The following is a 16819-nucleotide window of genomic DNA, read 5'->3' on the forward strand; positions in this document are numbered from 1 at the left end:
GTAGGATGATATTTATAAATATTTTATTTATTGCTATCTTTATTTGGGGATGATTTATCCCTTAAAAATAAGATTTTTACTGGGAGAAATAAATCAATAAAAGTAATAATTGCATTAATAGAGGATATATTAATACTGTGTTTAGATATCTTGAAGGAAATGAAGGAAAATAAAAGAGGAAAAATAATTTTTATTTTCTCTTTTTTATTTTTTTTTATGTTTAAATAAGTGAAAAATAAAATAAGAATTAAAGAAAAATAAACTTTTTTTATTTAGAAAGAGAACGAGCGAAAAAAAATAATTTAAATTATTATTTTAATTTTTTTACAAATTATATTAAAAAAAGATAATAAAATTAGAAAGTAATTATATAATTTGACTAATTAAAAAATTATTTTTCTATTTGATTCTTTATTTTCTTTTCAAATTAAAGAGAAAATTTTCAAAAAAAATATAACTTATTTTTCTTCTTTTTTTTTAATTCAAACAAATAAAATTATCTGATGAATATTATTTTCTCTTAATTATTTTCTTTCCTCTCCCCTGTTCACCCATGCAAACAAGCTGTGAAGCAAATAAAATGTGAAGAATGAGGTGATGATCGAAGTACACTGTAATACAGCGGGATTTCTGATCCAGCGGTTTTACTTACGAGACCAGAGGGCAAACAGGTAAATTGATGAGTTAACTGATCCCAAGTTAGACCAGAATAGTCTTTACGTACTTTAGGGGCAACTTGCTGGCGTCGTATCTTTTCTCCGGTGGTGTAACCGGAGCCTGAGGACCAGTGATGGGTCACCGCTAATATCCGGTCACAATCATGAAATTCACTGGATACACCCGGTGAAAAAATTTAGAGCTCGTGTTTTTTTTATTTGTGTAGGGAGGATTAGGGTCACAGTCTTCTACATCTATAGGCAACATAGTGGAGGGAGAGAGAGAATCTAAGGAATGGTGTGGTGCCAGCTATGAAGATGAAGGATCAAAGCTTTCACTGAGGTCAAAGCTGGCAATATATACCTTTTTTTTATATATATTTTTGGGCTTTTGTTTCCGCTCTCCACAACCTCCCCTATTTACACTAGAAATCTGCACAGATTTTAAATCAACATTCAACCATCACCCCCATTTCTCTCTCCGCTCTGTTCCCATTTTCCCTCTCCGTCTCGTTCTATCCCCTATATATTTTTTTCTTCCCCTTACCCTCATTACAGAGGTCAAAGAATGTGTGTGTGCATTGTGTAGATTACACAGCGAGAAGGGTTAGTGATTGATTCTTCTTCTGCCACAAGAAAAATAGCAACCATGGCTACTTCTCCATGCCTCAGTGGGACTGAAAAGAAGCACTGGTGGCTTAGCAACAGAAAGGTATTTTTTTGATCCTTTATCCCTTTTATCTCTGGTTCAATGGGTTAATCGGTATGGCTTATTTTAGCTTTTCTTTGCATACATGGACGTACGTTAATAATACTTTTGTGCATTGATCTCCACAGATTGTAGATAATTACATTAAGGACGCTAGAAACCTCATTGCAACCCAAGAACAGAGCGATATTGCTTCTGCTTTGAACCTTCTAGACGCGGCTCTGGCTCTCTCTCCTCGCTTTGAAGTCGCTCTTGAGCTGAAGGCTAGATCTTTGCTTTACCTCAGGCGATTCAAGGACGTGGCTGATATGCTTCAAGACTACATTCCCAGTCTAAAAATAGGAAATGATGAGTCGGGCTCTGTATCTTCCGAAAACTCATCGCAGCAGCTTTCAAGAGAGCGAGTCAAGCTTTTGCCTTCTAATAACTCGTCCTCGGGAACAGCGGAAACGGATCCGAGTTTCAAGTGTTTCTCTGTCTCGGACTTGAAGAAGAAAGTGATGGCAGGGCTTTGTAAAAACTGCGAGAAAGAAGGGCAGTGGAGGTAATTTTCCGGTTTTCTTTGCATTGTTGTATATGTTTAAAGTTCTATTTTCTGGTACAAGCTTAACGAGTTGTATTTATTGTTTAGATCAGTGAACATGTTTCTATTGGTTTGAGTAAATGCAGAGGCAGTCTTTGTTTTTGCATTTGAGTTTGGACAAGAGGTGGTGCCCATAATTGGATTTCCAACTTTTGATCTTGAAAATGCAACAATGAAAATGTCCTTTGCTCACAAAGGTGCTTTTGGGAATTCTCAATTCTGCAATCAGAGTGCGTCCCTTACTCATAAAGGGAAATACCACATGAAATTGCTCTGGTTTCTACAAAGTTTTATTTATTTATTTTGATTTTTGGTGGGGCGGGGTGAGAGTCAAGTTGAGAACCCATTATGGCTTATCTCAACTGTGCGTTTGCCTATATCATTATTTGTTTCCTAATCATACTTTGTTAATTTTTTTTTTAAAAATTTCCTAATTTAGATGGGCAAATAAATATAAATATTTGGTAGGCTTTATGTTATTCTCCTCAGTTAATATACTGAGATCAATCCCATCCTAATTTCTATTTCAAAAGTCAGATCTTGGATTGTTTGCCAAGATTATTATGAAAAAAAAAAAGCAAAATTCAGTTGAACTCATGGATTTACTTCACTGTTCAATTGTTACAGGTACTTGGTTTTAGGCCAAGCTTGTTGCCATCTGGGCCTGATGGAGGACGCCATGGTCCTCCTACAAACAGGAAAACGCCTCTCAACTGCCGCATTCCGCCGTGAAAGCATTTCTTGGTCCGACGATAGCTTCTCCATTTCCAACTCTGCAATCTCCGGCGACATTAGCACCTCTTCGGCCCCTCCAACCCCTCCGCGAACTTTGACCGAATCTGAGAGCATTTCCCAACTCTTATCTCACATCAAGTTTCTACTCCGCCGCCGTGCTGCAGCTATGGCCGCTCTCGACGCAGACCTATATTCTGAAGCCATCCGCCACTTTACCAAGATTGTGGAAGGCCGCCGCGGGGCCCCACAGGGATTCCTGGCTGAATGTTACCTGCACAGAGCTTTTGCATACAAGTCTTCTGGTAGAATTGCAGAGTCCATTGGTGATTGTAACAAGACCTTAGCCCTTGACCCTAGGTGCATTCAGGCACTTGAGACCAGAGCCTCGCTCTTTGAAACCATCCGCTGCTTGCCTGATTGTTTACACGATCTTGAACACTTGAAACTGTTGTATAATTCAATCTTGCGGGATAGGAAGCTTCCGGGTCCTGCCTGGAAGCGGCATAACGTGAGATACCGGGAGATCCCAGGGAAACTTTGTGCATTGACCACCAAGATTCAAGAATTGAAGCAGAGGGTTGCTTCCGGGGAGACTGGAAACGTTGATTATTATGCTTTGATCGGTCTGACACGTGGGTGTTCAAGATCTGAGTTAGAGAGAGCTCATTTGTTGCTTTGCTTAAGGCACAAGCCCGATAAGGCTACCAATTTTATTGAGAGGTGTGAGTTTGCAGACGATAGGGACCTTGATTCAGTCAAAGATCGAGCGAAAATGTCTGCATTATTGCTCTATAGATTGCTACAAAAAGGTTACTCAGGTGTCATGGCTACAATTATGAATGAAGAGGCCGCAGAGAAGCAGAGAAAGAAAGCCGCAGCTGCTCTACAAGCAGCTCAAGCAATTCAACTCCAGCAAACGACCCAGAATCCCAAACCTGAGTCAAATCTATCTACAGTAGAGAAATCAGGTCATAATAGAATCAATCCCACTGAAAATAAAGTGGCAACATCGTCAGGGACCTCCAATCCATCTATGTTTCAAGGGGTATTTTGCAGGGATCTCACTGCAGTTGGGAATTTACTATCTCAAGTTGGATTTAACCGTGCAATTCCAGTGAAATGTGAGGCATTGAGCTGCTAAGTAACCAACAATTCTCGGAGATGTTACTGGCGGTAGAGTCTCTGGTTCATTTTGTACAAAATATAAAATTTTAGACCGTCAGGAAATTTTGTCACCCTTATCTTTATTTGTTTTTCATCCACTACATGTACATAATTTTCAAAATTTTAATATGCAGACCCAGTTTCTACTTTTGTCGGATTCGCTTGGCTTAAATTTGGAGTTGTGTTCTGTAATATTTTATTTCCAACTTTGCCATTCAGCTCATATGAGCTTTACTGAGGAAATTATTCTTTAAATATATTAATTAGATTATTAAAAAATAATTTAAAATTAATTTTAATTCATTTTAATTATAATAATAAAATAATTTTATAATTATATTTTTTTATAATATTTTTATTTAAAAAACAATTTGGGCCGAACATACCCATAAACGTGATATTAATGGGTGGGTGGGTGAAATAGATTGGTACCTTGGGTACTCTGTTACAGCAGTGGGTACTCTGTTGCAGCAGTTTTATCTGGAGTCTTCTTATCTGGGTAGTTTTTGCAAATTATTTTTTATCTGTTTAGTTTATCCACGAAACTGACACACCTGACATTCCACTAGATTTCCATTTTTTGCTAATGCCAACCCAAGGTTTTTTTTTATCCACTGTAGCTAGGATCTCTGTCTAGGCTGAAAATCATGAAATGCTATTGGCTTTGGAGCACCCTCGTTACTGGGAAGTAAGACCTCTTTTTTTGTTTTTTTTTTTCCCTGCCAAAGGGAAAGGGAGGAAAAGGGTTTGTCATATGGTCTAATCAAGCACTCAATACAAGAACACAAATAAAGTTAGAGAGAAGACGTCAATTCACGTTACGCTTTCGCCATCATTGAAGGTTTGGGCATTTTGGCATTGGCATGAATATGTTACTGTTTCATTCTTGCTCTCCACACATGACACTGTTGTAAGCGTACAAAATAATGACCTAGTGGGAGAGGGCAATAATGGTGATTCTGATTCATATCCGCAAAAGGGAGTTTGGGTTGTTGGGGCAATTTATCAATTAGGTTTCTAAACTCCCAAACCTAATTATGAATCTTAATGGATTGGGCTATAAGGTTCTCATGAAAAGTTGGTATTCCATATTGAATTAAATCTTATTAATTAATAATTACATATTGTAACACCCCAAAATTTCAAATTTTATTATTTTATGATCATTATTGGTATTTTAATTTTATTTAAATTTTAGAAATTTTTTTGAAATTATTCAGATTTTAAAAATCGGGTTCGATTCTCTAAAAATATAAACTTTAATGATTTTTAAAAATTTATTTAAAGACCACGTGGCAAAACTAAAAATATATTTGGAGTCTACGTATTTTTCTGAGTTTTCTGAAATTTTTTCGAAATTTTTGGACCTCGTTTTCGATCCCGAGGCAGAGTAAAAAATTCAAAATTTTATATCCTGAATCGGACCGACCGAATCGAACCAGACCGGATCGGACCGGTCGAATCGGACCGGCCTTTTCTTTTTCTTCCTTCTTCCTCCAACGCGCGTCTGACCCCTCTCCCTTCTCTCTCTCTTTTCTCTCTCCTCCCTCCTCCCCTTGTCGCGCCGCCGCCTCCCCTGCCTTCCCACCTCGCCGACGCCCCACCTCGGTCCTCCCCCACGGCCGGCCACCACCTGAAACGCCGGAAAATGGCCTCAGAAAGGACGCGCAGCGCGCGCACGACGCCTAGACTTCCCGGCCAAAATTCGGCCGATCCGGCCACCAATTGGACCGGGTCTTGTGTCTAAAATCATCTACTCGGCGAGAGCTTTCCATAGACATCAAGAACGCATAAATCCATCAAGCGGTTTGTCCAATTTTTGCCCGGGAAGTTTTAGCCCATTTTGACTTTCGGGCTAGATTTCTCGCAAACCGTGAATCCCACGAGAAAACCGAGAGTACCAGAGCGCTCCACTCATCGAAAGCTTCGCGGCGACATAAATTTCGAATTTTTTCGACACCGTTTTTCGGTGGGTCCCACGGAACTTCGCAGTGTTTTTCTGAGCATTAAATGAGCTTAGAAAATTCTGAAAAATTTATGTACTAACCCCCGTGTTGTGGGCTTCGTGTAGGTATCCTCAATTCGCAGAAATTCGACTGATTGGCCAGTGAATTTCCTACGCATGCACTGTTACCGGAAAAGTCTCCGAATTGGACCGAAGTTTTGGCTGCCCCCCCCATTGTCAAATGTCCCGAGCGCGTTCCCAAAGTCGGAATCGGCAAAGGTAAACCCGAACCTTGCTTTTTCGTAATTTTCTAGTGCTTAAATAGGATTAAAAATCCATAAAATATTCGTGGTAGCTCAGAAAATTATGATTCTTTTTGCAATAGCCTAGAAATATTGCTAAGGACCGCGGGGCAAAGTTTTAGAATTTTTAGAGCTTGTTTGGGCAGTTTTTGCAAAAATGATCAATTATGAGGACTAAATTGAAATTTTATATATTGTGATGGATGATTGATTTGATGGGCCCAGGAGGGGCTGTGTGATGTGATTGAGTTGTGGATATATGGATTGTGAATATAGAAGTGCGTTTTGAGCCCTTTTGCAGGTTGGGTAGGTCTTAGGTATAGGGGAGACTCTGCCGGATTTTCGGCACGACTTAGGACGTATTTGATCTTTTCTTGATTGTATTGAGTCATTTGTATTAAATAATTGTAATATAATTGTCAGGTGAGCCAGGACAGCCTTCTTCCTCCGCCCAGCCGCCACAGTAACCGTTGTTAAGTCTGTGAGTAAAATATTAATTTTAATTGTAATTTCACTATTATTATATGTTCAAGCATGCCTATGCATCACTTATATGCATATATCTATGTAGATAAACTTTAGGCACGATTTATGTTGCATTGATAACTGTTAAAGTGCCATGGATGTTGTTGTGGTAATTTGGAGCAGTGTGCGTGCGTTGGCATGCGTGTGATGTGGTGTGGATTATGGATAGGACGGGTAGTCACGGCTTGAGTTCTTCGCTGGGACCCGATCCTTCGGGGGGTAGTTACGGCTTGAGTTCTTCGCTGGGACCCCCGATTTGGTTTATTAAGCGAAAGTCCGGCTTGAGTTCTTCGCTGGCACCAGGTTGGATTTAAGAGAGTCAGATAGGGATCACCCCATATATTATGATTGATACTATAGGGTGTGTGAGTGCTCCAAATTACCTTTTTGATGTAATGATGTGAAAATGTTGTTGATGTTGCATTTCACTCTACAGGGTGCATTAGTTTTAGATAGTTATAGAGATTATGGTTAAAATTGATATTTTACTCTCTGAGTCGAACGCTCACTCCTGTTCAATATTTTTCCAGGCCACAGGAGGATATTTTTGAGGTTAACCTGCTTCCTTTCCTCGCAGGTTGTTTATCAATGTTTGTGTAATTTTATTAACTCCTAGAATTTCCGCATGTGTTAGAAGTATTTATTTGATTTTGGTCTATAATATTATTATCATGTTGGACCTGTAAACATATAATGATGTGCCTGTTTGATGGATTGGATGAGGGAGCTGAGCTCCCATTTATTTTTATGCTGATGAGTTTGTGGAGGGTGAGCTGAGCTCCCCAATTGATGATATATTTTGTTTACAGGTCGGGTGAGCCAAAAACTCCCCGTTGAAAGGTCCACTTTATGGCCGGACTCCGTCCGGTTGATTTCTTGATATTTGGCCCAAATGGGCCTTAGAGTTGGATTAATGAATAGTTAGGCTTACTACGGGCCTCGGGGGCTTTAGGCTGGCCCAGGTCCTAGTGTCGGTTCGGCCCATAGGTTGGGTCGTGACAAATGTGGTATCAGAGCTTAGGCTCCCGATTCTTAGGGAAAAATTGTCTAAGTGTTGGGAAGAGTCTACTAGGAGTCACATGCGGAAATATAGGATCCATATTCGTCTTGCATCGTCATCTTTGCTTCTAGTTTCTGCTTTATATATTGTGTGTAAACATGAGTCTATAGAGCTATGTAATGTGCAGTTTTGGATTTTTGTGGGCTAATGCTGCTGAATTTCAGGAAAATGCGTAGAAGCAGGAGAGCTGCCACTGCACCAGAACCAGATGTGCCTGACGAGGTGTCAGCACAGGATGAGGCGCCTGCCCCGAGGAGGCGAGGTAGGAGGCCTAGAGCTGCTCAAGTAGAAGAGCAGCTGCCACCAGTTTAGGATCAGTCGTTTATGGCACAGGGTCCTATGGACCCCATGGCAGCTACTCTAGCTGGTTTGCAGAGGACCATCGATATGATGGTGCAGTATATGGTCCACTCTCCACAGCAACAGCAGTCCACTGTACCAAGAGGGGAACCTTATAAACAGATCATCAATTTCAAGAAGTTAGTGCCTGGTACTTATGATGTGTCAGACGATGCATATCGGTTTTTGGATTCCTGCAGACAGGCAGGAACAGAATTACAGTTGACTGATAGAAGACTAATAGAGTGTATACAGCATGTCATGGGGCCTATGCCTAGACAATGGATGAATGACTACGTGTTACCTCGGAGGGAGGGTTTGTCGTGGACTCAGTTTGTGGAACTGTTCATCAATCGGTTTGTGCCAGAAAGCTTCAGAGATCAGAAACAGTGGGCCTTTGAGGCCTTAAGACAGAATGGTAGGTCTGTAGATGAATATGCTGCACTTCGAATTGAGCAGATATGCCCCTACAGCAGTAGCTACAGAAACTATGAAGGTGAAGAGATTCCTAAAAGGGCTTGACAGGAGGTATGCGAACCTGGCCATGATGTCTGATCAGTCTTTTGATGTGGTGGTTGATCGAGCTAGACAGATCGAGATTAGCTATGTTGTGGATGACAGCGGAAGAGCAAAGAAAAACAGAGCAGAGGGTTCCACCGGTGTTCCCCAAATGGGTACTCCAGACAGTGGTGGCCAGAGTAATTACAGAGGAAAAAGTAGGAACAAGAAGAGTGGTTTTAGACACAAACCTCGAGGGTTCAGACCTGGATACGGATCCAGCAGTGGTCACAGTTCAGGGTACAGTAGTTCTGGGTCTGGTTCAAGATTCTCTTTGGCACCTTGTGCACAGTGTGGAAGAGGACATTCAGGACCTTGTTTGATGGGTTCAGGAGTATGCTTCAGGTGTGGCCAACCAGGTCACTTTGCTAGGGAATGCCCCGTGTTCAGTGAGCCACAGATGGGGTCACAGGGTTCTGTTGCAAATGTTCCTCGCCAGTTGTATCCGGGTGCTTCCAGCATGGCAGGCAGTCAGTTTAGTGGCTAACAGGGCCGAGGACAAGGGGGACGTGGATTTGGAGGCAGATCAGGAGGTAGAAGTCAGTATCAGGGTTCTGCCACTCAGGGTAGGGGTCAAGCTCGAGTTTTCACCCTGACCCACCAGGATGCTCAAGCTTCAAATGCAGTTGTGGCAGGTATTCTTCTGGTCTGTTCCTATGAGGCTCGTGTTTTAATAGATCCGGGTGCTACGCACTCATTTGTCTCCCCTGTGTTTGCCATGAGATTGGGTAGAAACCCTACCACTTTAGAATGCCCTTTGTCTGTAGCTACCCCACTTAGTGACAACATAGAGGTAGACATAGTTTTTCCGGGTAGCCCAGTAGTAGTGGATGGAAAGATCCTTCCAGCAGACTTGGTTTCTCTACCAGTAATGGATTTTGATGTAATTTTGGGGATTGATTGGTTGGCAACTCATTATGCCACCTTAGACTGCAGGAAAAAAAAAGGTGTATTTCCACATACCTGGTGTGGAAGAGTTTAGCTTTGATGGTGATAGGAGCGTGGCTCCATATAACTTGGTGTCAGCAATTAGCACTAGAAAAATGTTGAGGCGTGGATGCCAAGGGTATTTGGCATTGGTGAGAGATACATCTGTAGAATGTGTCAACATGGAAAATGTTCCTGTTGTCAGAGAATTCATGGATGTCTTCCCTGAGGAGCTTCCAGGGTTGCCACCAGAAAGGGGAATAGAGTTCTGCATTGATGTTGTTCCGGGTACAAACCCCATATCCATGCCACCTTACAGGATGGCCCCAGCAGAATTAAAAGAGTTAAAGGAGCAACTACAGGAGCTGTTGGACAAAGGTTTCATACGTCTGAGCACTTCACCCTGGGGTGCTCCGGTGCTATTTGTAAGAAAGAAGGATGGGTCATTGAGGTTGTGTATTGACTACAGACAGCTGAACAAGGTGACTGTGAAGAACAAGTATCCACTTCCTCGGATCGATGATCTGTTTGATCAGCTCCAAGGAGCTAGATTCTTTTCCAAGATAGACCTGCGATCAGGTTACCATCAGTTGAGAATCAGGAATGAGGACGTGTCCAAAACGGCATTCAGGACAAGGTATGGTCATTATGAGTTCTTGGTGATGTCTTTTGGACTCACTAATGCACCAGCAGCCTTCATGGACTTGATGAACAGGGTGTTCAAGCCATTTTTGGACCGTTTTGTCATCGTATTCATAGATGACATTTTGGTATACTCTCAGACCGAGGAAGAACACGTGTGGCACTTGAGGATGGTGTTGCAGACTTTGAGGGAGCACCAGCTATATGCCAAATTTTCGAAATGTGAATTTTGGCTAGAAAACATCTCATTCTTGGGACACGTGGTTTCAAGAGACGGCATTCAAGTGGATCCCAAGAAAATTGAAGTCAGAATCGATTGGCTTAGGCCTACAAATACCACCGAGGTGCGAAGTTTTCTGGGTTTAGCTGGCTACTATAGGCGTTTTGTGCAAGATTTTTCCAGGATAGCGGCTCCCCTAACTAAGTTAACTCGGAAGAATGTTCCATTCATTTGGACAGATGACTGTGAGAAGAGCTTCCAGAAGCTTAAGGAGTGTGACACCCCTTACCCGTGTACAATATACCCGAGTAAGTAATGCCACACGGTGTACTGGCACACTCTAATATACCTTACTTAATTTATGTCATGCTTTTGAAGCTAATTTATGAAATATGATTTATTTAAACCATTTATCGAAATTATTATTTATTTGGGGTTCCGAAAATTTTAAAGAAAATCCGGCGGAGTACCGGCTAAAAATGGAGAAAACAGTTCTTCGGAACCTGTTTAAAAACACTTCCAAATAATTTCCAAACAATCCCAACTTCATTTATCAACAAATTCTCAATATTAAGATCTCAACAACATTTCAATTCCAGTTCTCAATCATCCATCACATGTGATGATCACATATAAATCACAAGTAAACATTTACATTTCCATTCACAAGTACAATTTCCATAATTTACATAAACATCAATATACATTACACAAGTTTAATTACATATGAGAAAACAAAGTTAAGTTACAAAATGTCAAAATGACACCTAATGTCCTACCAATGCACTGCAGGTCGAGGTGACACGGACACATCGTGCGTAATCGCAGGATGGACTCACCCAGTCTGCGGTCTACTGGGCTCACGATCTGTATCTCCAGTACCAACGCGTGGCAAAAGCAACGCGCTAAGCAATAATGCTTAGTGGTGCAATAATATAATAAAAGAAAATAGCAAGAAATTAAATGTGTAGTGAATGTATATGTTTCATTTGCTTGGTATTTATATATTATTTACTTTGTCCACTTTTATTTATTTGGCTATCCCAAGTAACCTACACTAGACGACTGGACTGGATAACGGGTAAACTGGTACTGGGTATCTAATACCTCGGGCCGTCACACCATCGGTCGCATATGCATCACCCGGCAGGCAAATGTAACTACCAAGTCAGAATAATCTCAGGCACAAGGCCAAGTCTAAATGCAAGGTCAGAATGGCTAAAAGCCATAAAATCACAGAACGGCATATTGCCATATGCAGTACTGCTAACTGAACCCTATTGGCATGCCAAACTATCCAAACCAATCTTTTTAGGTATACTAGGGCATTTGAAACTTTTAAATTCTTCAATTTGTGAATTTCAAATTTTTAGTGTCACTATTCATCTTATTGGTCAACAAAAATGTTGACTTTTAGAATAAAAATATGTACATTGACTTTGGCACTCCCAACATACCACATTTGGCATTCCAAACTTGTTGGCATTAAGCATTTATGCCATTTCAAAGTTTAAACCAACACAAGCAGAATTTTCAGTTTTTGTGAGTCAATTTCACTGTTCCATTGGACACTGTTGCTGTGGGAATTTGAAGAAATGACAAACATGAAAGTTGTTCCTTATTTTGTCTAGTTGAATTTCCTTTTTTGAATCACTCCATTTGGAGTTTTGTAGCTCCAGATATGGTCCAAAAACCACAGCTGGCCGGATTTGCATTCTGCAGAAATTACCATATCTACAGTAACATGAACAGTGACTTTCACTGTCATTTGGGTTAGGTTCTGGCCATAATTTGGGGTAGGTTCCTTCATGAAAGTTGTTTGTCTATGTCTTAACTTGTTTCTATAAAAATTTCAGGTCAATTGACCAAATCTGCAGTGAGTTATGACCAAATGAACAGTTACTGTTCATTTGGTCAATTCTGCAGAATCAGTTGCAGGGTGTCCGGATTGGGGCCAAGTTTTGGTCCTCTTGCTTTGGTCTTTTGGGCATGGTTTCTTCAGCAAAAATGTGCCATTATAAGCCTAGTTTCATGTCCAATTGTCCAAACACCAATTGGACCAACACAGCCAAAGTTATGGCTGTGTAATTGGACTGAAATCTCAGTCCATTGCTGCTGTCCTAGGGCAGATTTCACCTTCACTTTACCATACTATTTTTCAGTTCTAATTATGGTCAACTTACCTAAAATGGTCACTAATTGACCATTAAAATGTGCTCTAACAATTTCCCAAGCCAAGCCAATTTTTCACTCTTCAAAACCCTAGTTCCATTATAGGTTTTCACAACACCTTAATTATTAGCTCCTTCAATAATCACATACACACATGGTTTAAACTTGATCTATAGCCCACTTTAAGTCCATCAAAACAATCAAAATAATTCCTTCACAAGGGCTGCCAAAAATTCATAGTATGTGTACACATAATTCTTGTTCATTTTAGTTACAATTCTTACTCAATTCAAATTGCAAATCATGAAAATAAGGAGTTTTAAGTATCTAATGCACTAACCTTGATTAGGGCATATTTTTCCTCACTCAAAACTTCACTTTCCTTCACTTTCTAGGCTGCCAAAAGCTTGTTTAAGGTGTAGGGTAAAATTTTAATGAAGTGAGGTTAAGATTTTATGGTGAAACAAGGTAGGAATTTGAGCTTGCTTGATTGAACTTCAATGGAGGGTGGAAGGGAGAGGTTTCGGCTGCACTAGAGGAGAGAGGGATGGCTGCTGGTTTTTGGTCTTCTTTAGTCTTTACTTATTTCTTTAATTTGTTAGTCAAATGGGTGCTTAATTGTGATTGGTTGGTAATTATAAATGACATCACCATGATGTCATAAATAGCCCTTTTTCCTCAATTTCTTTTCTTTCCTCCACTACTCATTTTCAATTTAATTTCTAGTAATGTTTATTCATATTTTATGTCATATTAATTATTTACTCAACTGGACAAGTCGGCCAAAAATCACCTCCGAAGGCGAAATGACCAAAATGCCCTCTGTTTGGCTTAACGGGTCAAAATTGGCTGTACCGATTGAAAAATTTTTCTAGGTATTTTCTTGGCATTCTAATGCCATAGGAACCTCAATGACCCTTCTCTGGAGTCCCAAAAATTATTTTATAATTTTTCTCCCGGGTCTAGGGCTCCTCGTTGCGAGAACCGCAACTTCCCTCCGGTTACCCATCGCTTGGGCACTGGCTCGTTTGACTTGGTTGTATTTTATTTCTAAAATCTTTACTAAGTGTTTCTTATTAATATTTGAGTTAATTATGGTCCCTCTCTTAAGTTTAATTATTTTTCCGAACGTTCTAGCTGTCCGGACCGACACCGGTCACCGGAACAGTAAGATGTACGGAGTGGTTACCGGGAGGTTGTTACAAGGAGTGTCTAACCACCGCCCCTGTGTTGACAATACCTATGAGTGGTGAAGGATACACCGTGTACTGTGACGCCTCCAGAGTTGGCCTAGGGTGTGTTTTGATGCAGAATGGAAAAGTAGTGGCTTATGCTTCAAGACAGCTGAAGAGGCATGAACAGAACTACCCCACCCATGATTTGGAAATGGCGGTTGTAGTCTTTGCACTAAAAATCTGGAGACACTACCTGTATGGTGAAGTGTGCGAGATATACACCGACCACAAGAGTTTGAAGTACATCTTCCAACAGAGGGACTTAAACTTGAGACAGAGGAGATGGATGGAGCTTCTGAAAGACTATGATTGCACTATCCAGTACCACCCTGGGAAGGCCAATGTAGTGGCAGATGCTTTGAGCAGGAAATCTTCTGGCAGTTTAGCGCACATTTCAGCAGAGAAGAGACCATTGATTCAGGAGGTACATGAGTTGATGGATCAAGGTTTAATCCTAGATCTTTCAGATGAGGGGGTATTGTTGGCTCATTTTTCAGTGAGGCCAGACTTGCGGGACAGAGTTAGAGTTTCCCAGCACAGAGACCAACAATTGATGAAGATCATAGAAAGAGTACAGCAAGGTGAAGGTGGTAAGTTCGGGTTTGCCAATGATGGCGCCCTTGTGCAAGGTTCTAGGATATGTGTGCCCGATGTGGACAATCTCAGAAATGAAATCATGCAAGAGGCACACTATACCCTGTACAATGTCCACCCAGGTTCCACCAAGATGTACCATGATGTGAAGAATAGCTATTGGTGGAATGGCATGAAGAGAGACATAGCAGACTTTGTGTCCAAGTGCTTGACTTGTCAAAAGATGAAGTTTGAACACCAGAGACCGTCAGGGAAGCTGCAAGAGCTCCCTATCCCAGAATGGAAGTGGGAAATGATCACTATGGATTTTGTGACTGGGTTGCCTCGTACCACGCGAGGATATGATTCGATATGGGTAATTGTGGACCGTCTAACCAAATCAGCTCACTTTTTGCCTGTGAAGACTACGTATTCGGTGGCACAGTACGCCCGACTCTACATTCGAGAAATTGTCAGATTGCATGGAGTTTCAGCTTCCATAATATCTGACAGAGGGCCCCAGTTCACTTCTCGGTTTTGGAGAAAGTTACAGGAGGCACTTGGCACACAGTTGAACTTCAATACGGCTTTCCACCCTCAGACAGACGGACAGTTCGAAAGGACAATCCAAACACTGGAAGACATGCTTAGCATGAGTATTTTGGATTTTGGAGGTCAATGGGATGATCAGCTAGCTTTGGTGGAGTTTGCTTACAACAACAATTACCATTCCAGCATAGGGATGGCACCCTATGAGGCACTATATGGAAGAAAGTGTAGGTCTCCTCTGTGTTGGACAGAAATGGGGGAAGCGAAGGTGCATGATGTAGACCTAGTGCAGTACACATCAGAGATGGTTCCCTTAATCAGGGAACGATTGAAAACAGCTTTCAGTAGGCAGAAGAGTTATGCAGACCCCAGACGGAGGGATGTGGAGTTTGCAGTAGGCGACTATGTATTCCTGAAGGTTTCTCCGATGAAGGGAGTCATGAGATTTGGAAAGAAGGGCAAGTTGGCACCTCGGTATATTGGACCTTTTGAGGTTACGGATAGAGTTGGAGCAGTTGCCTACCGGTTGGAGCTACCACCCAACCTTTCTCACGTTCATCCCGTATTTCACATCTCCATGCTCAGGAAATACATTCCAGATCCTTCTCATGTACTACAGCCGGAGGTAATAGAGCTAAAAGAGAACTTGACGTTTGAGGAGCAACCTGTAGCCATAGTGGACTATCAAGTGAGACAACTAAGATCAAAACAGATCCCTATGGTCAAGGTTTTGTGGAGGAGTCAGTCAGTGGAAGAGTGCACCTGGGAGTCAGAACGGGACATGCGTAGCAAGTACCCTTATCTGTTCAATGTGTAATCATATGCTTTATTCTGCCTTGTGTAAAATTCGAGGACGAATTTTCTGTAAGGGGGGAAGAATGTAACACCTCAAAATTTCAAATTTTATTATTTTATGATCATTATTGGTATTTTAATTTTATTTAAATTTTAGGAATTTTTTTGAGATTATTCAGATTTTAAAAATCGGGTTCGATTTTCTGAAAATATAAACTTTAATGATTTTTAAAAATTTATTTAAAGACCACGTGGCAAAACTAAAAATATATTTGGAGTCTACGTATTTTTCTGAGTTTTCTGAAATTTTTTTGGAATTTTTGGACCTCGTTTTCGGTCCTGAGGCAGAGTAAAAAATTTAAAATTTTGTATCCTGAATCGGACCGATCGAATCGAACCCTTCTTCCTTCCGCGCGCGTCTGACCCCTCTCCCTTCTCTCTCTCTTTTCTCTCTCCTCCCTCCTCCCCTTGCCGCGCCGCCGCCTCCCCTGCCTTCCCACCTCGCCGACGCCCCACCTTGGTCCTCCCCACTACGGCCACCGCTCAAACGCCGAAACGGCCTCGTAGCAACGCTGACTTCCCGGCCAAAATCCGGCCGATCCGGCCACCAATTGGACCGGGTCTTATGTCTAAAATCATCTACTCGGCGAGAGCTTTCCATAGACATCAAGAACGCCGAAATCCATTGAGCGGTTTGTCCAATTTTTGCCCGGGAAGTTTTAGCCCATTTTGACTTTCGGGCTAGATTTCTCGCAAACCGTGAATCCCACGAGAAAACCGAGAGTACCAGAGCGCTCCACTCGTCGAGAGCTTCGCGGCGACATAAATTTTAAATTTTTTCGACACCGTTTTTCGGTGGGTCCCACGGAACTTCGCAGTGTTTTTCCGAGCATTAAATGAGCTTAGAAAATTCTGAAAAATTTATGTACTAACCCCCGTGTTGTGGGCTTCATGTAGGTATCCTCAATTCACAGAAATTCGACAGTTGACCAGGTCTGTGAATTTCCGGCCAGACAGACCGATTACCGGAAAAGTCTCCGAATTGGACCGAAGTTTTGGCTGCCTCCCCATTGTCAGACATCCCGAGCGCGTTCCAGAAGTCGAAATCGGCAAAGGTAAACCCGAACCTT

General features: G+C 41.4%; 1 protein-coding gene across 1 annotated transcript; it reads left to right on the forward strand.

Moving 5' to 3' along the window:
• The first annotated feature begins 899 nt into the window (after positions 1 to 899).
• Positions 900 to 4004, forward strand: LOC110656403 (uncharacterized). Its single transcript, XM_021813137.2, has 3 exons — positions 900 to 1368; positions 1494 to 1909; positions 2576 to 4004. Exons 1-3 carry the CDS (start codon positions 1306 to 1308, stop codon positions 3822 to 3824), a joined length of 1728 nt encoding a protein of 575 aa, XP_021668829.2. The 5' UTR covers positions 900 to 1305; the 3' UTR covers positions 3825 to 4004.
• Positions 4005 to 16819: the final 12815 nt, after the last annotated feature.

Source organism: Hevea brasiliensis, chromosome 9, assembly GCF_030052815.1.
Source record: "Hevea brasiliensis isolate MT/VB/25A 57/8 chromosome 9, ASM3005281v1, whole genome shotgun sequence".
Taxonomy (NCBI): domain Eukaryota; kingdom Viridiplantae; phylum Streptophyta; class Magnoliopsida; order Malpighiales; family Euphorbiaceae; genus Hevea; species Hevea brasiliensis.

Coding starts and splice junctions, on each gene's coding strand:
- LOC110656403 (XM_021813137.2), top strand. CDS start 1,306: ATGGCTACTTCTCCATGCCTCAGTGGGACTGAAAAGAAGCACTGGTGG. Junction 1,369..1,493: donor GGTGGCTTAGCAACAGAAAG/GTATTTTTTTGA, acceptor TGATCTCCACAG/ATTGTAGATAATTACATTAA. Junction 1,910..2,575: donor GAGAAAGAAGGGCAGTGGAG/GTAATTTTCCGG, acceptor CAATTGTTACAG/GTACTTGGTTTTAGGCCAAG.